Source organism: Adiantum capillus-veneris, chromosome 17 (assembly GCF_014529385.1).
Source record: "Adiantum capillus-veneris isolate H3 chromosome 17, ASM1452938v2, whole genome shotgun sequence".
Lineage (NCBI taxonomy): Eukaryota > Viridiplantae > Streptophyta > Polypodiopsida > Polypodiales > Pteridaceae > Adiantum > Adiantum capillus-veneris.
This window is the reverse complement of record NC_140947.1, coordinates 128,411,398-128,438,347: the sequence shown is the minus strand read 5'-3', so window position 1 is coordinate 128,438,347 and position 26,950 is coordinate 128,411,398. Positions and strand designations below refer to the sequence as shown.

At 40.3% G+C, this 26,950-nt stretch overlaps 1 protein-coding gene across 2 annotated transcripts; it reads left to right on the top strand.

Annotated features, from left to right (window-relative positions):
- Positions 1-19,064: 19,064 nt before the first annotated feature.
- LOC147438060 (glycerophosphocholine acyltransferase 1-like) lies at positions 19,065-21,895 on the top strand. 2 transcript variants are annotated; one of them, XM_086487433.1, is made up of 9 exons: positions 19,065-19,449; positions 19,543-19,632; positions 19,832-19,889; positions 19,983-20,083; positions 20,192-20,287; positions 20,382-20,475; positions 20,586-20,826; positions 20,984-21,392; positions 21,511-21,895. In XM_086487433.1, exons 1-9 carry the CDS (start codon positions 19,384-19,386, stop codon positions 21,583-21,585), a joined length of 1,230 nt encoding a protein of 409 aa, XP_086343559.1. In that variant the 5' UTR covers positions 19,065-19,383; the 3' UTR covers positions 21,586-21,895. The 2 variants fall into 2 exon arrangements, with proteins under 2 accessions (XP_086343559.1, XP_086343558.1); XM_086487432.1 differs by having other exon boundaries at positions 19,072-19,449; positions 20,984-21,895.
- The last annotated feature ends 5,055 nt before the right edge of the window (positions 21,896-26,950 follow it).

The following is a 26,950-nucleotide window of genomic DNA, read 5'->3' as shown; positions in this document are numbered from 1 at the left end:
TTGCACAAATTTGCACATTTTTGAGATAGTTGTTGATGAAAATCATACCAATGCTTGGATTTGAAGCCTCAAGATACGATTCAGACAAGCATACTAGCCGAATTTCAGCATAGTCAACTTGGACTTGATTTTGTGATTCATTGGTTAGTGGTTCTTTTCATATGAAATCACTTTTGTTGTGCTCTTTTCTTGCTATTGGTCTTTAGACTCTAGTTATTTTGTTAAAAAATAGTTATTTAGATGGTTTATTCAATTTTCTCTTCAAGAGTCTTTGACTTTGGGCTTTCTAAGGTGATTGATTTTAGCTATATCAATGGACCTTTCGTCTATGTAAGGTGGTTAGCAAAAGAATCAAGAGCTAACTCGTTGAGTCTCAACATATTAAATATTGTGGCAGTTTTTGTTTGTGTAACAATCCAATTATTGAACTCTCGATTGAGCTTTGATGCTTTGTGTTACCATATACATGTGGTAGTGATGTGTGTGAACACACTAGGACCGACGGGGCATTTTTTCCCTCTTTAGGAGGTTTTTTCCCCCGTGCATTGTATATATGCCCATCACTCTAGCGCTATCTATCTTTTCATTGCACACTAAGTAACACACTCTCTATTGTGTGCCTTGAGCTTCCTTCATCTTCTCCAAGCTGTGTGTGTTTCTCTGCAACCCTAATTCCAACAATTGGTATCAGAGCAGGTCACGTCCTCCCGGGCTTAGTCGCCAGCTACTCCAGCACACGCCTGCTCACTTTCTCCGATTTCAGTGAGCTTTGGCGAGCGTTCGAGGTCGACAAAAATTTTGGGAAAGCTTGAAGAGCTTGGTCTGCTCAGAATTTTGATTTGGGCTCATTTCGGCCTCCGTTTCCACTACAGGCAGTACTGCACAGGCTATTTCGTCATTTTGTGCAGAATTTCTGTCAGTGCCGTTTTCTGCATAACATGTGCCTTATAGTCTTCTACGGTTTGTGCTATATAGCACAGGTTGTTCCCACTCCATTTCTCCTATTTTCGGACAGTTTTCACATCAGGTCAGCATTTACCATGGCTGACAACAACAACACAGATGTGTTCAAGATGTTTGCTGCTGAGGACAGGTTGGATGGGGACAACTACCCTATTTGGGCTTCTATGATGCAACATGTTCTTGTGTCAAAGGGTGTCTGGAACATTGTGCAGGGCATTGATGTACGTCCTGGTTTTGAGGATGTAGGCGATGTTGAGGATGTTGAAGGTCTTGCTGCAAGGATTGCAGCTGTTAGAGTTGTTTTGCCTACGGCAGAACAAGCTCGTTGGGATGTTAAGGATGCGCAGGCTCATGCATTGATTGCGTTGTCTGTGAAGCACACCATTGTTCCTCACATCCGTTCACCAAAATCTGCAAAACAGGCTTGGGATATTTTAGCAGGTCTTTATGCAAGCCGCAATGAGGCTAAAATTGCTTTGCTGCGTAAACAGCTGGAGTCGAAGATTATGCATGAGGAAGATGATATGGACACTTTCCTTGCTAGTGTCAAGGATATCAATGAGCAGCTTATTTCTGCAGGTGAAGTCATTTCAGACAGTTCCCTTGTGCAGACTGTTCTTGATGCCTTACCAGATTCCTACCAGACTTTTGCTAGTACTTGGAGACTGATGACCCAAGGAAATCCTGAAGTTGTCAAGTTTGATGCATTATGCACATTGTTGTTGCAAGAGTCACTTTCCAGAAAAAACAGGACTAGGTAGCATGCAGTTGAATAGGCTTTTATTGCTTCTCAAAGAAAGGGTGGTAACAGCAATGCAGCCACTTCTTATGGTTCTGCTGCGAGTGGCAAAAATTATGTTCCTAATGCTTCTGCTGGCAGTACTTCGTCTGGTAATTCTGGTGATAAGGGCAAAAAGAAGATGCGTTGCTATTATTGTAAAGCAAATGATCACTTGATCAAGTCGTGTCCTACGTTGAAGGCCAAAGAGGCTAAGAAGAAAGAGGGTGGTTCCACTGCAAATGCTAGTTCCACTACAAATGCAGCCATTGTTGAGTCTTCTGTGAAAGGAGACTGTGTTGCTGATGTTGATGCAGAATGGGCTTTTAGCGTAGAGTGCACTTACAATCCTACTGTCCATGATGCATGCTTGTCAGTTGCTGCAGATTCACATGTGTGGTATTTCAAAGTGGTGCTACAAAGAACATTACCTCACATCGTGAATTGTTTACGTCTCTCGAGTCTGTCCCTCATGGGAATTCAGTCACTTGTGCCAACAATGCCTCTTATCCAATTCAGGGAGTTGGAAAGATTGTGCTTACTGCTGCTAATGGCAATTCTTTCACACTTGTTGATGCACTTTATGTACCTGGGATCAAGAAGAATCTCTTGTCTGTATCCGCACTTGCTAGACTTGGACTTGTAGTCAAATTTGTGGATGACAGATGTACAGTTCATGATCACAGTTTTGGTGATGAAATTGTTGCATCTGGGCTTTTGTGCCGTGGGCTGTATAAGCTCACTTTGTATGACAAGTGTGGACAAAACTTTGCAAATGCTGTTGCAGATTCAAGGGCTATTTCAGATGCAAAACTTTGGCATGCACGTTTTGGTCATCTGAATTTTGCCAGTTTGCTGCGTTTGCAGAAATCTGACATGGTTGCTTCTTTGCCACCTCTTGAAGCACCTATCAAACATGTTTGTGAAGGCTGTATTTTGGGTAAGATGCAGCGTTCTAAGTTTCCAAAGGATGGTTCAGTTCGGGCCACATGCAGGTTGCAGCTTGTGCGTAGTGATGTTTGTGGGCCCATGCAAACTCCGTCCTTGGGAAATTACCTGTACTTTGTGACTTTCATTGATGATTACTCCAGGCATGCATGGGTATTTCCGCTTAAAGCGAAGTCCGAAGTTTTTATGTGCTTCAAACAATTTCTTGCTATGGCTGAAAAATGTGTCGAAATGTACTATGGGCACCCTCCGTTCCAATCGAGGGGGGGAGTATATGTCTCATGAATTTAATGCATTTCTGGCTAGTCGTGGGATAAAACACCAATGTACAGTGCCTTATACGCCTCAACAAAATGGTGTTGCTGAGAGGAAAAATAGGTCACTTACAGAAATGGCACGATGTATGGTCAAAAGTCAAGTTTTACCGCATTCTTTTTGGCTTGAGGCCATCATGTGTGCCACTTATGTACTTAACAGGTGTCCTACGAAAGCTTTGCAGTCTATTACTCCATATGAAGCATGGCATGATAGAAAGCCTTCTATTGAGCACATGCGTGTTTTTGGTTGTTTGGCATATGCTTTGGTGCCCCAAGTGCAGCGCAAAAAATTGGATGATAAGGATGTCAAATGTATTTTTGTTGGTTATAGTGCTGAAAGCAAAGGTTACAGGTTGTATCATCCGCAAACAAAACGTATTTTGGTTTCTCGGGATGTAGTGTTTGTGGAAGATTCTGTTCAGCCCTTGCTGTCATGTACTAGAGACAGTAATGTAAGCTCACAGGACATTTATGACACTTTGTTGCCTCTTTTCAGTGGTGGAAATACGAATGTAAGTTCCAATGAGGCAAATGTACAGCCTATGGGGGTTTCTGAAAATATTCTAGATCAGCCTATTACTGATGTAGATGTACATGATGTACTTGATGAGGAAAGGGCTGAAAATGAGCAGGCTAGAGGTATGCCAAAATGGCTGGTGCACACTTTGCGTGACAGTAAATTGGATGCACCTTTGTCTAGTCGTACTCGTTCAGGCTCTTGCCATGCATCTTATGCATCAGATTGTTATTCTTTGGCTGTGTCTAGATTACATGATGTTGAGGAGCCTCTGTCTTTTGATGAAGCACAGAATTCAAAAAATTGGATGGCTGCCATGCAATCTGAATATGATGCACTTATAGAAAATGACACATGGACTTTATGTGATTTGCCTCCTGGAAAAAAGGCCATTGGTACGAAGTGGGTTTACAAGTTGAAACGCAAGCCGGATGGTGAGATTGATCGCCATAAGGCTCGACTTGTTGCAAAAGGTTATGCACAGCAAAAAGGCATAGATTATGAAGAGACTTTTGCTCCCACTTGTCGTATGACTACTGTGCGTTTTCTATGTGCATTGGCAGCTCATTTTGGTTGGGATGTACATCAATTAGACATTGTTACTGCTTTCTTGAATGGTGACATATTTGAGGAAGTTTATGTAACGCAGCCTCGCGGTTTTTTCATAAAAGGACAAAAGGACAAAGTGTGCAAATGTAACAAGGCTTTATATGGGTTGAAGCAATCTCCTCGTGCTTGGTATGAGAAAGCTGACACTCATTTGGTCAAACAAGGCTTTCGTAACAGTCCAACAAAAAGCACATTGTATGTAAAGCGTGAGGGTGATGTATTTCTCATCGTGGTTCTTTATGTTGATGATTTTCTGATCACTGGACCAAATGAGAGACATATTGCTGAATTTAAGGCTGATTTGAATGCTACTTTCAAGATGAAAGATTTGGGGCTGTTGCATCATTACTTGGGTATACAGTTTAAGCAGTGTGATGGTGGTATTGCCTTGTGTCAGAAAAGTTACATAGAGACATTGCTATGTAAGTTTGGACTTGAGGATTGCAAACCTATTGCCACTCCCATGGAAACAGGTTTGAAGTTGAGTCTACATGATGCTGGCGATCCTGCTGATGTCACTCTTTACCAAACTGCTGTTGGCTGCCTCATTTATGTATGCAACACGAGGCCAGATATTCAGTTTGTAGTCTCACAGGTCAGCAGATTTATGCATAGCCCAGGGTCTAAGCATTGGCAGGCTGTCAAGAGGATTTTCCACTACCTTAGTGGCACTTTACATCTTGGCTTGTTTTATCCCAAGGGGGGATCATTGCCGCCAGACTTACATGCTTTTTCGGACTCAGATTTGGCTGGTTGTTTTGACACGCGAGTGTCCACAAGTGGTTTTTGTTTTGACACGCGAGTGTCCACAAGTGGTTTTTGTCCGCAACCTACTATGGCCACTTCGAGTTGTGAGGCTGAGTACAGGGCAGTCTTCACAGCTACGGTTGAGTGTGTATGGCTCAGACGCCTTATGGCTAATTTGGGTGTTGGACAGGACACTGCCAACACTATCTACACTGACAGTCAGAGCGCATTGGCAGTTGCGAGGAACCCAGTTTTTCATGCTCGCACAAAGCACATTGAGGTGCATTACCACTATGTCAGGGAGAGGCTCTCAGCAGGAGAGATCAGCTTGGCTTATGTGCCAACACAGGACAACCTTGCAGATCTTTTCACAAAGGCATTGTCTCGTGAGAATCTTGAAGCTTTCCGCAAAGCTTTGGGCTTACTCCCCTTTGTGGACTAATCCTGTCATCATGGCATGGCACTTCCCTTTACTCATGTGCCAGCTCTCGTTCACCGCATCACTCCAGGGGGGAATTGTTACCATATAGATGTGTTAGTGATGTGTGTGAACACACTAGGACCGCCGGGGCATTTTTTCCCTCTTTAGGAGGTTTTTTCCCCCGTGCATTGTATATACGCCCATCACTCTAGGGCTATCTATCTTTTCATTGCACACTAAGTAACACACTCTCTATTGTGTGCCTTGAGCTTCCTTCGTCTTCTCCAAGCTGTGTGTGTTTCTATGCAACCCTAATTCCAACACTTTGATCCTTTGAATTGTAATAACCCTGCTTGATTCTAAGCTTGCCTTAACATAAACTGGAAATGCTTTACAAACTTTAATATAAATACTAGCAAAAACTTCAAATTTTGACCTAAAAATCAGGAGGCTTTTAAGTTTGCCTTTATTTTATAGTCGTAATACTCTATTACACATTTCTTGCAAAAGTTAGAATGAATAAAAAAGTTTTGAGTTTGGTACATGATGTGTGTGTGTGTGTGTGTGTGTGTGTGTGTGTGTGTGTGTGTGTGTGTGAGAGAGAGAGAGAGAGAGAGAGAGAGAGAGAGAGAGAGAGATTTTAATAAGAAAAGATACATTTAGAGAAAAAATTATAGTTAATACCTTTTTGTAATGTGTTTTGCTTTGATAAGTGAAGTTTTCCATGGTTGTTTATGAGCATGGCATTATTTGTTATTTAGAGAACAATCCATTTCATATGTTTACCTTAAATCCCATGTAGGAAGCCTACCGAGTAGGTGGCTAGAATCATTTGTTTTGAAATTGAGATGTATCAGTTTACAAGGGAAATGCTGACCACTTTTTTTAAATTACATTGAATTGATTGGTTTATTTCAATCTAGTATTCATTATATTTTTTTTATTTTCATGGTGATTTGTTCTCTTAATATCTATTGCAAATGAAACACACTATAATCTACACTTATGTTCATTTGCAATTCAATATGTATTTTTGCATAAGCATGTGCTTCTAAAATTGTCATGTTAGTATACATAAACTAGTAGGTCATTACATTCCGTACGAAATCCGTATGAGGGGGGATGGCTCATTGCGAGAACGTCCATATCTTGTCCGTATGTAGGGGGGGTAGGTTAGCAAGATACCATACATAGGGGGTTTTCTTTAATTTGGATGTGTTGGTATAGGGACTATGGTGGATGCCATCGAGGAGAAGAATCCATGGCGTGCAGGTGTAGAGCAAGAAAGAGATGGACGAGAGAGAGTCTCATGACACCAAAAATAAAAGAAAGACACACTATTAATAGCATATAATCTTAAAAGCCTTACATATATAAAGAGTGGATTTTTCCATGCAAACTTCTAAAAGAAGTGAATTCCCTCTGCATGATCCGAGAGAATGTTCCCATGGGTTGACACAACTGAATCAAGACTTGCAAAACCCAACAATCCCCCCCTCAAGCCCAAACCATTGAGAATGGACTTGATGTAGACCATGGCAGCGTTCAATCACTTGAAATTGCAATTAGAAGACCCCCCCCCCCCCCCCCCCCCCCCCCCCCCCCCCCCCCACCCCCAACAACATAGGTGTGTGTGTGCACTTCCCTCAAACAACTATCAGAGTGAGACAACAAGAACTCGACCAAACAAAAAAATGGGAGGTCTTACCACTTTTTTTTCCTGGCAATGTCTATAACCCGTACAAATTTTTTACTACATGGCAATAACTAAAAAACAAGGCTTTAAACAAAAAAACTATATGGTTGTGTTGATAGAAGAAAAAACATAACAAATCTATGACACTTAACATGGAGAATAGTTTTTTGTATGCCGTGTTGTTGATGTACCAAGTGCTCAAAGCAAATCTTCATGTTCTGCATCTATTGCCGTATTGCAAATTGTATTTGATTGAGAAGAAAGGCCACTAAAATGATATATATGGCATACACATCAGAGAGAGATGGTGCATTTAAATTTACATGCAAAATACCCATGTAATCGAAAGCATCTTGGTCCTTCAAGTGATCATCTTCAATTGGTAGAAAATACCTCAAATCAATTTGCACATGGTCTCCCCAATTGAGTCCCATGTATTCAAATGTCTCCTTGAACAATGGATACCTCTCCTTGAACAATTCTTCCACCATGTGTGGATTCATTGATAAGGGCATTTTGAAAAGCATTCTCGGCAATTGATTAATTTGCAAGAGCTTTTTGGTATGCAAGCCAAAGAGGAACCACCCTCTGAAGTCTGTAGTAGCGCTAGTAAAACCCTAAGGTAGTGTTTTGAAAAACACTTGATTGCCTTTTAATACACCTCATATGGCGTTCTGAAAAGGGGCTGAAAAAAGGATAGTGGCTTTGATTTTATTGCAACGTTCGCACTGAGCATCGAGGGTACTTGTTTCTTGTTTAAAGTCAAAGGGCTGAAAATGAGGCGAAATCAATATGGCCACTTGCTTACAATAGTGTGAAACAATTAAAAAATAATCATGAAATGCCTCTACAATAGAGACCACGACCGGCCGCATGGGTTCTTGTGCTCATTGACGATGAAAGCCAAATTTGAGCTTGGCACTGGGTGGATAGTTCACCAGCCTGCCAGGGCAAACATGTTGATGCAATGACCTCCCTATCTCTTCCACAAGCGGCTGCTCCCGCACAATTGTCGAGCCAAGTCCAAGCAAGGCTCTGATAGCAATTGTTGGTATAGGGGCTATGGTGGATGCCATTGAGGAGAAAACTCCATGGCATGCAGGTGCAGAGCAAGAAGGAGATGGAGGAGAGAGAGCCTCATGACACAAAAAACAAAATAAAGACACGCTATTGCATATTAATCTTAAAAGCTTTACATTTATAAAGAGTGGAATTTGCCATGAAAACTTCTAAAAGAATTATAGTGCCTTTGCATGCTCTAAGGGAATGTTCCCATGGGTTGACACAATTGCACAAGGGCTTGCGAAAACCCAACAAGATGCACGCAAGTGACATCCGTCCATTACTAATAGTAAATCCCTTGGGATGTCTGCCTAAGCTTTACCTTTTTTTGCTACAATTGGTGGTTTCTTCTTTGCATGGACTTGAGAAGCTTATGGGGCTATCATTGTTGTTGTTGTTGAAGCTTTTTGTTGTTGTTGATAGAAGATGTTCATCCAATTTTTTGTCAAAATTAGACTCTCTTTGATATGATGAGAGTCGATTATGTAGAAAGTGTCCTTAAATTCCTCGGTACTCAACTTCAATACGGCTTTTGCTACTTCAAAGCTAGGAATTGGTGTTTGAGAACTTGTGTACATTGTTTCTTCTAGATTTGTGATTGGTGGTGTTCCCATCACTATCCAAGTTCCATAAGACATTATCTTCTTTGTGGCATAAGAATCTATCATAGATGGATGTGTAATTTTGAGTCTTGTTTCTCCACATAAACTAAATTTGATGATTGCAGGAGCCAATTGATCTTTTATCATATTTGTATTCTTCTCCCGATCTTGAGTTTTTTGAATGTTTGATGTGGAACTTGAAAACATTGCTTCTTCATCTTCTTTCAATAGTGCTTTTTCTAGAGTTATCTTGTTTGAAGCAACCATTGTTGATTATTCACGTGTGTCGATGATAGATTCTTGTGGTTTCTTTTCTTCCTTTGTTTGTGCTTTTGCATCATGATCCATGATGTAGTTGTCTGTCTCACTTTTTTTGCTTTTTGAATCATAATTTTCATTAGCTTCCTTCAACACCTTTGTCATAAAATAGGGAGCTATGTATAGCCTTCCTCATCACAAAACTTTGTAGGCATCATTTCATTTATGCACACATCTAGAGTAGCCGATATCTGATCCCAATCAAAAGGTTCAAACAAATCTTCTAGGAATGGTTCTCAAATGAAGTCTTGACTTCCTTCTGGTCTATCTTAAATGCAATTCTCTCTAATCAGACTCTCATCTTCGGATGCTCCACACATTCAAATATGAGCTTTGTTGTGCGACAAAGTAGGTATTTGTTTTTTTTTTTTTTTTGTGGAGCATTTTTGAGTTAAATTCCTCTACAAGAGTTCGACTAACATCTTTGTAGCTATGATCTTTGATGCTAATCCTCATTGTAGCATCCTTGTGCCGCAAGTAGAGGTGGTCATAGCCCCAATCCTGCACCATCTTAAGTTGGTGCATGAATGGTTGCCCCAAAATGACATCAAAGTTGTTGCTCTTTCTGAAATCCACTAATGCAAAGGTGTGCTCATACTCTATGCCGCATGAGGACACTACGATTTGTTCTCTATACCCATTGGTCTCTCTACGTAACCATCCACAAGTTGTAGTTTCATTCATGTTTTCCTGAGAGCTGGTCTCCCCCATTTCTCCCAAATTCTTTGGTGGCTATGGCTAATCTAGCACCACTATCAAGTATGGAAATTGTTTTGACTCCTTTGTGCTCCACTGGTAAGATGGTGTTTCCTTCTTCTCCTTAACAGTAATCTCCCACCTTATTTACATGTATTGGTTTTGCCTTTGGATTATCCTGTGTCGTTTTACCTGTTTGATCATCTAAGGGAATATCTTGAAAAGGAATTTTGAATCCCATCTTCTCTAGATTTTTCTTGCTTCTCCCCATACATGTGGTTTAATTTCTAGCAACTCTGAGAGAGTAATTGTGTATTGTTAGGAAAAGACATCAATTCATGGGGGCTTTTAGTGTCCATCATTTTTAGTGTGGCTTTCCACTAAGATGGTGCCACTCTAACCTCAAATTTTGTATCGTGTTCTCCTATGAAAGATGGTTAAGTTCTCACTGATTCAAGTTTACTCTCCCTAGATGCTTTGGTTTCTGCATTACCGTACAAAGATTGTATATCTCCAAGGTAGAACTTGTGATCCATGTTGATTTCAGTAATAGGTGCAGACTAGTAGAAAGTCGTACTACCATCCTTAGCAGGCCACTGGGATAGATGCCATAAATTGTGATCTTATATCATCAGTGGTGTTGGCCACTCCTCGTTCTTCTAATTGAATCTCCAAGTTATTGATTGTTTGTGGTGTATTTTTTGCTTCCATATCCTTAAGGGGTGGTGGTTCTCATTTTGGTTTGACATTTTTTTGAGGAGACATTTCAACATGTTTTCCTTCGTAGTTTTGAATTCAACTCTTTGTTCTTTTGTTTTGAGAGGTGGTCTAGATAGTGTAGGTTCCATTGATTTCTCGTGTAGTCTCTATCAATTGTTTGCACATCTCTAGCCTCTGCTTCTCTACCTCAAGAGGAGGGTAAGTCATCCATCATTGCTCTAGAGTTTGGTTGTCCTTCAGTATTGCCTGATATGCCTATGATAGAGCCTATAAGAGTTCTAGCACCTTGTCCACTAAGACTAAACCACCTGACGATATTTTGGAAGACACCGCTCCTTCCGTTTGATTCTTGTTTTTCCTTTCTTGTTTCAACTGCTCTTTGGCTTGTTATAAGTACTTGGTTTCTAGGGGGGTTTTCTCGTTTAGCCTTTTTTCTTTCATTTTTTCTCATTTAGCTTTCCACAATTTTCTTTGTGTTCTCATGGATAAGCTTTCAATTTCCATTTGAATAGGCATTTTGCTTTCCTCCTTGACAAGTTCATTTCTAGCAGCCTCTTGAGCTCGAGCTCTAGTCACCACATTTATAAGAACCATGGGTTCTACCTGTTAGGTAAAGGCTGTGTGCCTAACCATGCTTTTCCCATGTCCACCGGCCAGTGTCCGACCGTCCACATTTATCTCATTCTTTATACATACAAAGAATAAGGATCTCTCACTCATTCTCACATTATGCTCATACAGTGAGATTTGGGAGCTCCACCCACATCCTGTGTACTCTCTCTCTCTCTCTCTCTCTCTCTCTCTCTCTCTCTCTCTCTCTCCCCCCCCCTTTTCACTCTCCGCACATGCACCGCATTCACGCACTCACAATTGGTATCAAAGCGCATGGTGATCCCGAAGAGCACGACGGCTTTGAGAGCTTCGAGGCAATAGCTTGTTCGCTCTCGGCAATGGAGAGATCAAGAAAGATTGAAAGCTTTGCGAGAATGCAATGGGAGTTTGTGAGCTCAATTAAGAGTGATGTAAGCTCTTGTGGAAGCTCAGTAAGGAGTGTGGAAGATTATGTGTAAGTGAAGGTGCTGCCCTAAAAACTGTGTGCAGAGCAGCACTGTTTTTAGATTTGTTTTTCTCCTTGTAGAAGACAGATCCGAATATTCTTCCCATGATGCCCATTGTTTCAACGTGGTGGTCTACAACTTTGCAGAAGAAACTTTTTGCAAATTCCTCACCATTTTGCTGATATTCAGCTGAGACTGACTATCATTACAAAAATTATAGGTTTTTTGTTTTCGCATAGTGTGTGAGTTTTGATGCACTTTTGGAAGCAGGAAGGTGCTCGAAGTTAGGTGCATAAATTCTTAGTTGAATATGCAATTTCAGCTTGAGTAGAGCTTATGGTTTGAGGGTTTTTTGGTAGATTTGGGCAACGAAGTACGGAGGCGTTTGCACACCATCAAACCGGTCTCTTGAGAGACACGGTTTTTTGAAGCACATAGGTGAAGCTTCTTTCACAGGTTTTCACAGGATACTTTGGCAGTGATTTTGTGCTTTGATTCATGGTGTCTGCCCGCCCACATTTATTCTCCTTATTCTTTATACATAAAAGAATAAGGAGCTCTCACTCATTTCACATTGTGATCATACAGTAAGAGTTGAAGGCTCCATCCACATTTTTGTACTCTCTCTCCTCACTCTCTGCACACGTAACACATTCACGCACTCACACTACCTCAAATATGTTGGAGGGAGGTATCACTCTTATAACATTCATTGTTGCTTTCCCCTTGTTTTTTGGGTGTTTTGGACAACTAGGAATGAGGTGTGTAACAACACATTCTAGCCAATATCCAAACTTTACGTTCTTTACATGATAAGGACAATTTCTTGCCCAATGGTTACCTCCACACTCACAACATGGTCCTACTTGTTGCATAGCTAGTGGTGCAAATGTTGGTTGTTCTTACCTAGTAAGAATGGTACTTGAACCATACTCTTGATTGGCTATGAACATTAAGGTGTTCTTGTTCATAGAATAAAAATTTATCATGGGTTGTGGCACATAGGATAGTTGAGTGTAGCTGACTACCACTCTACTATCGCTCAGAAGAGGTGGTTGTTAGCTAGCATATGTTGCAATCTTGGGTTAGTTTTGCACCATGGGGTGGGATGATCCCCTTCACAAGTGTGACATTTTCTCAATTATAATTGTCGTACATTTGGATTCTATCTATAGCCTTAGTTTATTCTTCTCACCACTTCTTTGACCACTTGTCAATCTTCAACACCGTAATATCCCACTATGTTGTGGATTCGCTCATTGTGAAAGAGGCACTACTCATCAAATTCTTTTTAGTCACCTCTTCATAGTCCTTGCAATTGTCATAGAGCTTCTCTATGACTTGCTCAAATGGCATGCATCCTTTTCAGTGTAGATCTTTTTTGGGAGTCTCGTATTTCAAGCCCTCTATAAAGAGAACTAACAATATTTCATCTTGTGATAATTCTCATGTTGGATATCTCTCAAGTGATTGTTTGAATCGAAGCAATGATTCCTTTACCTTTTCGTTCTCCTTTTGATTGAAAGCATAGATTTGTGACACTGTGTTGTGCTCGATCCCCCTTTTAGATAAATCCTTTGCAAATTATTGCAAGAGTTGTTCTATGTTTCAAAAGTAATCTATGTTTAGCGGTTGGAGCCATGTGAAGGTCGTTCCTTCCAATGTCATCCCAAATCCCTTGTACTGAGTATGGAAATCCGCAACCTGTTCAACCCTCAAAACTTGTTGAAGAGTGAGACATGAGTATAAGGATCCCTTGACCCATGGTACTTTGTCTTGACACATTTAGCCACTTGAGATGGTCTCAATTGTTCTGGTTTGGACAATAATCTGACCAATTTAGGGTCTCTTACAAGACGTCTCTCACTCTTTCTTCTCATCTTGAAGAAAATCCTGGTCAAATCCTCTCTAATATAAGCTTTGGCATCATTTTTGGAAATCTATGTTTGAATCTCGGCTAAAAGTACGTACAGATAGGAGTACCCTTGTATATATATCTATCTAGGTCAATTGGATCAACAGGTTTGTACTCTCGTCCATACTTATCTACCATCAAAACTTGCACTCCTTGGGCATCTATATATGTGAATGCATAGAGGTTTTTATGGTCTGTCAACTCTCCAACATAAGGTTCTACACGCTTGTAGAAGGTATGTGGACCCCTATTTGTGAATCTTTACAAGACCTCATGAGTGTACCGTTATAACTCTCATGGATTTGTTGGTTTTGATGAATCTTATGTTGGGTTTGTTGATCACTAGATGCTTCTCCTCTAGGTCTTCACCAGTTCCCACTCTCGAAAGACAGGTTTTTGTGACCCTTTGGTCTTATGGAAACTGGTTTTGAATAACCTAAAAGTTTGGAATTAAGAAACCTAAAAAAATTTAGCTCTAAAAGTTTTGGGTTTCCTATTACTCGCAAGATTTCTTCTTAGCTTTACCTTACTCAATTGGGAGTTGTGTAGCAAAGTTAAAGCAATTCTGGTGAATTGCACTTGAAACAATGCTCAAAACAGTCTCAAGACCAGGACACATGAAGTTTTTCTTGTATCTTAGTCTCCAAAAGGTATTTTTATCTCAAACTTGAGATTTGAGATATAAAGTGTATCTACAAGCTCATCAAGTCGGATACTCCCACTATGAAGAGGTACATGGATCATGATCCATGTTCCTTTGTCAAATTTTGGCTTCAAATTTTGACAGTGGCTAGACAAGGTCATGTACAGGCGCTGTACCAATTTTCATCAATTCTGAGGTTGGGCTACATGGATCGCGATCCATGTTCCACCACATTTGGACTTGATCTCTAGAGGACTTGTTGCACTCTATGTCCACAAGCTATATCTAAAATCTTTTTGAACGTAGATTTGTTTTTATAGGTCACATGCTCAACCCTAGGTCTGCTCTATGCTTTGAAGTATGTCTTCTGTTTTGAAACCTTTTGACCCAAATTTTCTCAATTGTTTCCAAAATTAGGCATAAAGATATGTTTGGTTGTATCTACACTATAGTCAGGGAAATTTTTAGGTCAAGCTGTCACCATGGATACATGGATTGCGATCCATGTTTGGAGGCCAAATTGAGTTTTCTTGGTACCATCAGAATCAACATGATTACTAGATGCTATGGTATCAAACTTTTTGGGTTTCGACCTTTGTTTGGAAGTTAGGCTAATGTTTGCATTTGCTTAGAGTACTTGAACAATTTTTCACTTGGGTTTTGATGTCCAAATGAGATGAAACTTTGGGATTAGGCTAGAAATAGCATATAGATCACAGTGGCTAGGTTTTGGCTCAAAAATTTGGGAAAGGTACATGGATCGTGATCCATGTTTGGAGAGCTTTTGACCCCACATTTGAACCACTTATAGATGAAGATATTTCTAAGCTATGCCGAAAATATCTTTAAATTTGGACAATAAAAAGTGAATCAAAAGTGAAATCCTACGTTTGTTTCAACGCGTTTTCACTTTGAAGAGTTTTTACTCCTTTTGACCCACTTTTTGGACTCTTTTGACGACCTTGCGTTGAGAAGTATTGCTCACAATAGTCTCTGCTACATGCTGGTATAGTTTCTATCCAAAACCTCAATTGAGGTACATGGAACGTGATCCATGTTTGGTCACTTATGAACTTGGAATTTGGTGAGCTAATAGCTCATGATGTTTGTAGACCACTCCCAAAACCTTTTTGAATTTGGATTAATTTTTGCCTGCCAAAAGTGAAATCTTGAGCCTGCTTTGGTAGTTTTTGACAATGTTCTATTTTTGGCTCTTATGACCACTTTTTTCAACTTTTTGCCAATGTGTTTTTTGGAAAAAGACACATTGGAAAAAGTGTTTTTCTAGGTCTCAGCTACCTGGTACTAAAATCTCAACCAAAATCTATGATGAGATTCATGGATCCCCATCCATGTTTGACCTCATTTTGACATGAAACTTGGTCAACTGGTTGTCTATACCCTGTAGATGCTAATTCCCAACCTTTTTTTGATTTGGATCATAAAATCTCGAGATATACCCATATTTGTGTCTGAAACCCCTGTTTATGTGGTTTTTGCCCTATCAGCCAATTTTGATGTGATTTTTGAAATTTTCTTGCAACCAAACTTTCTCAAAACAATGTTCTATTAATACAAAGTGTCACTGATAACTTCTATAAAAAAAGGCCTCCGAGGTACATGGATCGCTATCCATGTTCCTTCATAGAATCTAATGAAACTTTCCAAATTGCTTCTAGTGAGTTTGCCAATGACTTTGGACACCGACTTTTTGTGTTTTGATCAGCTTTTAAGTGTCTACCGTCAAATTTTCTAACTTTCAGAGTTATGGTCGTTTTTTGCCAAAATATGGTTTTCAATCTTTTTTTTTGAATAGTATAAAACCAAAAGGGTAGAATACCCTTGTGGTTTTACAAAACCATAACAACACCTCTTGGTGCTGAAGCTCTAATTTCAGTCTCTTCATATCATAACTTCATGTTGCTACAACAATTGCCTACTTGTAGTCAATTTAGTATAAAACCACAAGGGTAGAATACCCTTGTGGTTTTACAAAACCATAACAACACCTCTTGGTGCTGAAGCTCTAAGTTCAGTCTCTTCATATCATAACTTCATGTTGCTACGACAATTGCCTACTTGTAGTCAATTTAGCCTCCACCTCTCATATCTTGTCCAAGGTCATAGGAACTTCTCATAGCAGACATTCATGTCGCACTTCCAAGAAAACGATATCTTCCATTATGCTTATTGCCACATGCTATTTACCACCATACACCAGTAAATCATCCTTCTTCTCCTAGATTGTAGCCTTAAGATCAATGAGACGTGCCACTGCATCTAACTTATTCTATGGCATCCTTTCACCAAATGTTTCCAAAGATCAACAACATAATTTGCAACTGGGTTTGAATAGAGATGCCCCATTTGAGAGCAGATGTTGCTTCTACTATGTGTCACACGAGGATTCTTGTCAACATGTTGTTCACATCCATGGGAGGGCACAATCTATTCTCAACTAGGTTTCAATTTTCCTCTCCATCCTTGCAGAATTTCTCTTGCAGTGGTTCACCATGCCCTCACCGAAGCGAGACAATGCCACCTTATGGCCTCCAGGGTTCTTTGTGGCTGGATGGCTTCTCTCATAAGCATAGCACCATGCAACATTGCTTGTTATTTTTCCACATGAGGGGGAGATTTATATACCCTCTCTCTCTCTCTCTCTCTCTCTCTCTCTCTCACACACACACACACACACACACACACACACACACACACTCATTCACTCATACACACCCCTAATATTAGTCTTTCTTAATGAAATTACTTTAGGATTATGCTGTCAAAAGTGTGATGCAATTATAAATTTTAAAGGCTTAGAATTAAATGACATAATATTTATCAAATGCAGTGCATGGATGCTCAGTGAAGAATTCTAAGAGAGCACAATCTTCACACACAACTCACATCGTGAATCTATAATCAAGAGTGGAGTAATTGCTTGCTTAAAATATTCTTTTGTGATGCAAATTGAACACACATAAATCAATACAAAATTAGCACAATCCACACTTACAATGGCAAGAGGAAATTTAGTGATGAAGCCGGCAATGAAGCACACACCCTGAAGTTGATGCAAAAAATATGGCAAAAGCACACAATGAATATGCAATCAGGACACAGGCAACACACAAAAGAAAGAAGAAGCCACCTAATTAGCTCCAATGCTAAGCTCAATTGGGTCATGAGAGTATACATAGTGGCCTATGGACATGCTCTTAATGGCCTAATCAAGGACTAGTTTGGGTTGTATTAGAGTTATGAATGGCTATTGCAATGGCCAAAAGGAGGTGCCATACAATCTAACGTAGAGAGGGGTTTGATTAGGATCAATAGGGATGATTTGGATATGCTAATCATACTAGTAAGCTCTGATACGAGTTGTTTGATTGTGGTGGATAATTCAATGTGGTATTCATGATTAAGCAAATTAAAATGCAATAATCACACTTAGACAATCAATACACACAAGAGTTTAGCATAGGCACAGAATGATTATCAATCGATAAAACGACTAGATATATGTTCAATTTATAGCTTGGAGCTAGGCATTTCTGCACACATAAGTGATGATGTCCTAGTGATTGCCAAGTAAGGCTACATACTAGAATTCCACATACTATGTATCACATGGTCTATCACATGTCACAAGGTTGACTAGGCCTCGGGGGGTTCACTATGTATAAAAATACCATATCACGTGCGTTCAAGACATGTTTGTAAAACCCCTTATCTGTGAATTTTTTAAGGTATATAATGTACCCTTTTCTTTTAAAATCTGTAAGTTTTTTCAAATTGGAAAAAATAATACCCTTATGTATATATATTTCTGTAAGTTTCAAGAACTTTAAATACCCTTCTGTTGAACTCACGTGATAGGTTACATTTTTATTAGGTGACCTCCCCGGGGACTAGGCATCTACTTGTAAGAGGGTGTTCACACATATTAGGTGTTACAAAAACCCGCACCCTAACGCGCGCACGCGAGAGAGAGAGAGAGAGAGAGAGAGAGAGAGAGAGAGAGAGGGAGGGAGGGAGGAGAGTTTAAATGCCTAGAAAGAAAGCATTCATCGAGATTTGGTGAGAATGTGACATGTGGCAGACAACCATTCCATCACCTCATATATAGATAGATATGATGATGAACGGATCAATGTCATATGTAACCTTAAGTGAGTCTTGAACACCAATTCTATCTCTAAATTTATGTGGCAGATGACCATTCTATCACCTCATATATAGATAGATATGATGATGAACAAATCAATGTCTTATGTCACCTTAAGTTTCATAAAACCACCAATTCTATTCCTAGTTTGGCAAATCAAAAGGAATTATCACCGATTTCAAAAGAAAATAGCTGCACACTTGCAGTCTTATGTGAGAAACTATGTGAGTGTTCGTCACTAGTGATAAATCAAAGGCTTTAGAGCATGCCTCAAGTTGGGATCCTCATCAAAAAGTTATTAGTAAAGGTTGAAGTGTTTGTATTTCATTGTAGAGACCTAGGTAGTCATTCTATTGAGAGTGCCTTTAATAATGTAGCTCTCAAGGAATGGGTAGCATTATTGACACTAAGAGCAACAAGAGATACAACAAAACGTGGGGGCCATGTGGTAAAGGTGCGTATATAGATAAGAACAATCCTCAGCAAAACCATTTTAATAAACCAAAATGCTCTTAGTTTAGCATTATTCTTAAGCTGTACGCTAAATTGTGTTGAAGATTTGCAAGTTATCATGGGACTATACTCAAGAAACTTCGACCGTGGTCATGAAAAAAGAAAACAATAAAAGAGAGGTGTTCAATAGGAGTAATTGGAGGAAGAAAGGGAAAAATCATCAAAATATATCATAAAAAATTTAGTGTCAAATAAGCTTGTTGCCGTGAACTTAGTGTACGTATGTCAACTTGTTGCCGTGTACAAAATCTCTTTGAGATGCAGCTGGCCCTTTCAAAAAAGGGAAGGATATGCGAGCAATTGTGCCGCATCCTATACTGCGCATATGCTTTTGCTTTGCTCGTGTGTGGTAACATATCACACCTCAAGCTCTCTAATCTAATTGATTGTCCCTACTCTCTTGTACTGTACACTAGGCTGGATCGGTCTCTGCCTTCGCTTGGCGCCCATCATCTTCTTCAAAACCAGGAGATTCTTCGTTAAACTATCCCTTGCACACACACGGGCCTGGTCGCGGGCGCGCGCACACGCGCACTCACACACACGAACGCTCTCTCTCTCTCTCTCACACACACACACACACACACACAACACACCCACACCCACACCCACGAGCTAATTTACCCGTTTTGGTGCAAGATCGCCTCCTGCAGAGAAGGGTTTCATCCAACCCATGGCTGCGTACTGAAATCATGCTTGCCATGACCATGTCCTCGCGCCTTGGAAGACATTCCCTGTTTGTCTCGCCCATCCCACGGGTAACGCGGCTGCCGTACCCTATATTGCAGATCGATCTGACTTTCATGAAATGAAGCTCAATGATCAGATTTTGTTTATGTATAAATATGCAGGGAGGCATTATTCACACTCAGGAAGTGCTTACTCGGCATGCTCACCGGCTTGCCAAGCACGCAGACAGACATGAACATTTTCTCAACAAGGTAGCTTAAATACTTGTACTTGTGATAATGAAGTCATATGAGACACATTGTGTGTGCATGCATGTGACTTGAGTATATGTCTGTATATATGTGTTGATACATAAGGACACCGGCTTCTCCAAGTTTAAACTACAAAGTCTTCTCTCCAAGCACAATGATTTCACCCACCAAATTTATTCTTTTGTTGGGCTTTCTGCAGGTTACTTATTGCCTAGGTGTTCTATCATTTGGGCTCTTTTGCTACCTGCTAGGCTCCAGTAAGAGCAGTTGCTCACAATTAACTGTTTTTTCTCCACTTGATCAAGATGCTTAATTGTTACTGATTTTTATTTTGCACAAACACTCCGCAGGTCCACGCCACATACCTCGCTTGTACTGCTTATTTTTTATCTTCGTTGTTCCCCTGCGATGGATGTACTACCGAATCAAGAAATGGCATTACTACCTTCTTGTAAGCTGATTTTCTGTACTTCTTTCAAGCTTCTTGATTGCTTAAAGATTTTCTATACTTCTGTCAAGCTTCTTGAATGCCCATCAAAATTGACCTGTTGTTTTGCAGGATTTTTGCTATTATGCCAATGCAATCTTCGTGTCCATGCTTCTGTTTTTCCCTGGCAATAGCGAATTGTTTATGCTGTGTTTTTCTTTCTCAGAGGTATGCGCCCTTGAGTACGAATTTTTCGGTTCAATAGGAAACAATTATGTACATAGCCTCGTCAATAAAAAATGCGGTGATTGTGCTGTCACAGGGACCTCTTGCTTGGGCCTTAATCGTATGGAGATGCAGTTTAGTGTTTAATTCTATTGACAAGATTATCAGCGTATTGATTCATCTACTACCTGGTATGGGTTTGCCATGACATGTAGGTACTACTTATATTTGCAGACAATTAAATATTGCACATATGCCGTGTATATTGTTAGGCTTCAATGCTTGCCTTTGTGGATTCTAGGTACTGTCTTCTTCATTTTACGATGGTGGGAAAATAATTCCTTCTCAGCCCCCGACGCAGTTGAGGAGAATGGACAATTCTGTGGGTGGCCGGTTGTCAATAGTAGCCCAACCCAATGGATGTGGTTGTTCTTTGTCCCTCTTATGGTGTATTGCATTTGGCAAGGCCTCTATTTTCTTGTAGTGGAGGGATTACGACGGCAAAGGATCTTACAAGACCCGGAGATAATGACCTCATACAGGTAATTGCTTGCTTCTTGCATGCGTGCAGAGGATTAATATTGTAGTTCTCGCGGATGTGCTTTGTCTTGTTCTAAATGAGCAACCCTGATAACTATATACCTCGAAGGAGAGTTGGTCCTCATCAGAGAGCTGTGTGCGATTATGATTCATTTTCAGGGAGCTGAAGCGGAAGGCTGAACGGGCGAAGAATATATGGTGGCGCCTCAGTGGTCTTTTGGGCGATGAGAACCGGGTGTACATGTATGCGATCCTTCAAGCGGCATTCACCGTTGCAACTCTGGCATTCACAGTGCCCATGTTCAGATCCTATCGTCTGCATATTGGTTTCGAGGTCTTCAAGCTAGCCGCAACTGTATGGAATGGAGGGAGATATGTGTTCGAAGTAATGCCAAGGCAGGCTGCAAAGAAGCTAAGGAATGATGAGGTGGGCATGCAAGTAGGCAGAGGACAGCCTTGCAATATGGGAAAGGGAGAGATCTCAAGAAGTGCAAGCTTGGAAGCAAGGAGTGTAGAGTGCTCCAAAAAGCTAACGCTTGACAAGTTTGGATGTAACCAGCAGCTGGAGGTATGCCTTCTTTGCAAAAGGCCAAGCCATAAAACTAGTGAGAGGCCCATTGCTGATCAGCATGGAGGCGATGATGGGGAGGCTTGCGCTTCTCAATTGCTGCAATTGATGTTAACAGATCGTAACAATATTCCCAGAAAGGAACAAGCTGATGCATCGGAGGTGGGCTTGGAATGGAGAAGAAGAAATGTAGCTTGTGCAGGCTAACATATAAACCAGGAACTTGATTGTAGCCCAGCATTTCCTGCTTCCATTCTTTCTTAGTGTAGGTAGGCAGCTGTAAATGGCCATTAAATTCTTTCCTCTTGCTCATTCATGAAGAAGACAGAAGAGCAGAGAGGGTCGTGTTTTAGTGTCGTAACCAGACCTATAGATTTATTGTCCATACATGTAGCACAATATCATTATATATGCAGAAATGGCATGGTCAAAGTAGCCATGACACCCTTGTAAACTATTGTTAATTGTGATATGTAATATTGACAAGAGTAATATTCTATAAATGCAGCGGGGAAACTCACAGCTGTAGATAGGATATTAGATCAACTATTCTTTGAATGTAATGAACATCATTATGCAAAATCTCTTGTCAATGATAGTGAACTAGACTTTTAGAACATAGGCATAAATTACAAGTTTTAGACCTTTTGTTACTTCGACAAAAAAGGCTTTTTTCTACCCTCTTTAAACCTTAATGCGTAAAAAAGCAGCACACAGCATAAAGTTTCCCACCTGTTAAAACTTAATTTTTACCAGTAGCACCGGTGTCACTGCTCCTTTTTAAGCAGTAGCGTCGGGCACTACTGCTCTTTCCTTGCCTGCGAAATATTAGCACGTTGAAAAAGCAGTGAGAAAATCGCCATTCGTACCCGTGAAAACCTGTATTTCTATTGCAGACTGACAAAAGCCATGTTCTCGCTCAATTTTTACACGTGAGAATGTGTCAAACTTGTAGTGAATTTCAAAAGGCAGAACACTAGGTAATAGTTCCCTATGCTATGGAAGGACACAATTTCATTTTGCCCTTCTAATGATGAAATATCATGAAAATTAGAAGTCCAAGTTTTGTAATGAAGCTACATGTTTGGTGAAGATTATAAGAAGGCTGTGCATGTAAGCAATATTTTTATAATTTCTATTTACAAGCTTTTGTGTAGGTCAAAACATTCTTCACTACATTTTTGGAGATACATGAAGACTAGATGACACTTCTATTTTACATACTACTTTCCCATTTTCAGTGATAAAGCACGTGTGTTAGATATTGGGAAAATTAATGTACTCCCCTTCCATTGGCAAGTACCCTATTTTACTTTCCTTCCCTATATAGAAGGGTAATTTTTAGCCAAGTCCTGATGATGAGAGATTCATGAAAATTTTTCCCTTCATATGACGGAAAAAGTTCCTTAAGAAGAGAAGATGTATGCCAAATCCTATCGCTGGCATGCAGCGGTCTCTGTACTGTTCCAACGGCACTACTTTCCTTGCTCACCATCATCACAAGAAGTTTTGGACAAATTTATCACAATAATTCCTACATTGTGACTTACCTCAACATCATGAGCTTTTGTGAGGGAGGCACCGCATACCTAGCTAGGTACAATTAGGGGCAGGGGACCGCCGGCCCGGTGGGGGGGCCGATGGTCCCTTGCCCCCAATCGTACCTAGCTAGGTATGTGGTGCCTCTCGAGCAGAAGCTCATGATGTTATGCATTGTATGAAAAACACTAAAAAAGACTGCTTTCCTACATGAGAAAATTTATAAATCTTCTTGTGCATGTCGTGGTTTGCTACTCTTACAAGGTGTATCTAGGGCTTCCTTACTACGAGGACTCTACGAGTTTGCAGCAATGTGACCAAACACCTGCACACAGACTACTGTTAAGAGCTGCCAAATATTGAGGCGTTTGCTCAAGAATATTGAGGTTTGGATAGGCAACCATCTCTGCTCTCTCTCTCTCTCTCTCTCTCTCTCTCTCTCAACCCTTTCACTAAGCGCCAAACTGGAATACTGTTGTACACATATCATCCGATGTGTTGGGTGCGCTATGATCCGACACGCCGTTGGGAGCACTTGAGAAGTACACTGCATGCAGCCATAAGTAGCCAGTCCACTCTCATGTACATTACTTGCAGATATCTCGGTCATCGTTAAGAACGCAGATACTTCTTTCTGGTGCTTCCCATCTTTTTAGTGCTCGCGGACTGCCATGAGCGACAGCAACGTCCAACAAGAGAGAAGCCGCTCAAAGTACTGAGCTCGCCAAGCCGAGCTGATTAGGGCTGCCGTGGCAGAGGCCGCAAGCGGCAAGACCAATTACAGGCTGCAATTTTACGTGTCGCCAGCAAAAGCCATGAGCTGAAAAGCTCATCTTTCACAGTAGATCGGCCTCCTCGACAATATAACGGCTGCCTGGTAGTCTATCCGGCGCTACCCATGCAGACTCTCTCTCTCTCTCTCTCTCTCTCTCTCTCTATATATATATATATATATATATATATATATATCTATCTATCTATCTATCTATCTATCTACATACATACATACATACATACATATATATATATATATATATATATATAAATGTGTGTGTGTGTGTGCGCGCGCGCGTGCTTGCTTGTTGGATCCTCTAATGAAGAGCTTTTCTCAAGCTCACCATGAGGCAAAGACTACCACTCCCTGGCCATCTAACTAGGGCCCTACCATCTCTGATGGTGTAGCTAGATATCCCACCTCCGGCTACTCGTTTTTCCTGGCATTCTTTCCCTCTCTGCCTCGATCTCCATGCGTGACGCAAGGTTAGTGCGCACGATCTTTGGGTGCACCTCGGCATCATACCATATTTGTTGAGAGTATGTTTGTATATCTAAAAATAGATGGTGTTAACATTCTCTTGAGTACAAAGGTAAGTAAATTTAATCCAATTGTAGATATAAGTGAAACTTTCTAATAAAATTGTTTTTAATAAAATTTGTATAAGTACATCAAATTGAAACATCTACATCATTCATATACCTATGAGCCCCAATGACAACAATTATAGTTTGGCCCTCAATTAATTCTAATTGCATCCAAATACATTTTGTTGCATCGAATTAGAGTATATAGATCCTTTTGGACTAACCTATTAGGCTTTACTACACACAATTACATCTACTTAGATTGTGCTATACCAAAACCAACTCAGCTAGATTCAATGCCACTTACTTTGACACCTCTGAACTCATACCATTTTTGTTGTTCAGACTCATTGCTATAGAATGAAACTTGATCTCGCAGTTTGGATCCACTCATCTTCAATGATAGTCACATATGAATGAAATCATACATACATCCACCAATCAAAATATCAAGGTCATGTACCCATGCTTTATAAATTGTTCCACTTTATTGCACCTAATTTATCTTGTCATAAAAATCTAATATCTAACTAACCCAAATGATTTTCTCATATTAAACTGATAATTTAATGTGAGAGAGTAGACTCCCCAAGGGTTAGAATATAGACATGTGCTTACAAATCTATCTCAACACGGGACCAATGGTAAAAGTGGTCCAAATGCCAGAGATGGTATGTCAAAGAGCAAGGCTAACCAATGGAGCTTAAAAGACCTTAGGGTTAGCTTCATTGAAGACCTCCAAAGGTTAGTGTTAAAAGTCCTTTGACCTTAGGTAAGCTAGGGTTGAGCTTGAAGTGGGAACCCGGCCCAAGCTCAAGGTGCTTGTCCTGCTTGCTGACTAAGGTGCTTGAGGTGCTTGTCGTGCTTGATGACTGAGGTGCTTGAGGTGCTTGTCGTTCTTGATGACTAAGATGCTTGAGGTGCTTGTCGTGCTTGCAAACTAGGGAGCATGAGGTGCTTGTGGGAACACTACCCAAGCTTGAGATGCTTTGTCATGCTTGCTGACTAAGGTGCTTGGGGGTAAGGTGTGCAAAAGTCAACAACTATCGCTACAAGGAGGGGGCGAGCCCTACAAGAGGGGGGTAGAGAGAGAACACACACACCCTCACACAAGGCAAGCTTGGTACCAAGAAGGCAAATAGGACACTTGTCAAGCTCCTCCTCATCTTTCCCTCATGGTGTGCCTAAAGCGTATTGGTTAGACTCCCAAGGGGTCCAATGATAAATTAGTTAATTTAATTAATTTTTTTATCATTTATCAAGTCCTCTCTCTCAAAGGGGAAAGGGGGACACTTGTCCCAAGGCTACCCTTGTTGCTTGATATGCCACCTGCATGTGATTGGCTAGGCCTGGAGAGGTCCAATGATCTTCAATCATGAGCTACAAGGGGGGTCGACCAAAGCAAGCTAGGGGGTTGCTTGAGGGGTATAATCTCCCACACACATTCTCATTGTGTGAAGTGCAAAGTGCAAGAGCTCCATCTCCTTCTCCAAGCTAGTAGAGAGGTTGAGAGCCTACACCAACACTCTTGGCTATGGAATGCAAATCCAACCAAGAGCCATGCTTCAATGCTTAAGCTTGTCATCTTCTACATCTATTATGTATGCTAGCAAGAAGAGTGGTGATAAGTGAGGAACTAATTCTTTCTCCTACGAAATGTTTCATCTTCCTCTTCCCTACCCACATTCCCTGCTATCTCTCTCCACCTTCAAAGGTGTTTGAGGCCTTGGGACTGAGGCTTGGGATATTTAATGTTTTCTACAAAGTTATGGTATGCTCGTGATGCATGAATTTTTCCATATTCATTGCATCAATCAGGTCACAAGGAACACAAAGATTGTATTGTACCAAGTCTCTCTTGATGGGAGAAACTATAATACAAATGCCTATTGGAGGGGGGACCGGCTCCACATAAATCCAGTCCTCAGCTATTGTCATGTTCTCTAAACTCTCTCTCTTACAAAATATTGTTCATGCCAATTTAACTAAATGCTATGTTTATGTTGCTACATATACAGAGACACCCTCTATGTAGTTCACCCTCTATGCTCACAAAGTAATTTCCCAAAAGTACTTTCTCTAATTTCCGCTACTCTCAAAGTTAATAGGCCATTTACATTACATATCTCATTTAGGACCAAAGTTCTTTGTGGTGGATGCAATTAAAACTCAATCGACACACTTGCATGTAATTTAATTCAAGTTGTTTCAATGCCAGTCATTTGATGCCTCTAGATCTAGTTGTTGTTTACTCAATTTGGGTCTATCAAAAACTTTATTTGAAATTCTATTGATTGGAAGCATTTGGATCTAGCATTTGTATGCATTCAACTACTTAATTGCTTGAAAATGCACACAATTGAGACCTTACAAACACTACAATGGTCCAATTTCTCTTTAAATTGAATTCATTTGATCTAGCTAGATTCAATTATTTTGATTTTCACTTCATTGGACTCAATTGCACTTAGTTACGCTTATTGAAAATAATTGTTGCTTTATTGTATTTCATGGTACTCATTTGCATTGTAATGCCTCAGATGAACTCAATTGCAACACCTACTTAAATTTAAAAACAATTTATTCCTTTTTTTTATTCATTTGCAAATGGATCCTTAGAGAAATAAATAGGTACACTAAGTGCAAAAAGAGAGAAA

Excerpts from the sequence above, each read along its gene's own strand:
- LOC147438060 (XM_086487432.1), top strand. The coding sequence starts at position 19,384 with ATGCTTGCCATGACCATGTCCTCGCGCCTTGGAAGACATTCCCTGTTT. Across the intron at positions 19,633-19,831 it reads ATGAACATTTTCTCAACAAG|GTTACTTATTGCCTAGGTGT; the intron begins GTAGCTTAAATA and ends GGCTTTCTGCAG. Across the intron at positions 20,288-20,381 it reads TGTGTTTTTCTTTCTCAGAG|GGACCTCTTGCTTGGGCCTT; the intron begins GTATGCGCCCTT and ends GTGCTGTCACAG.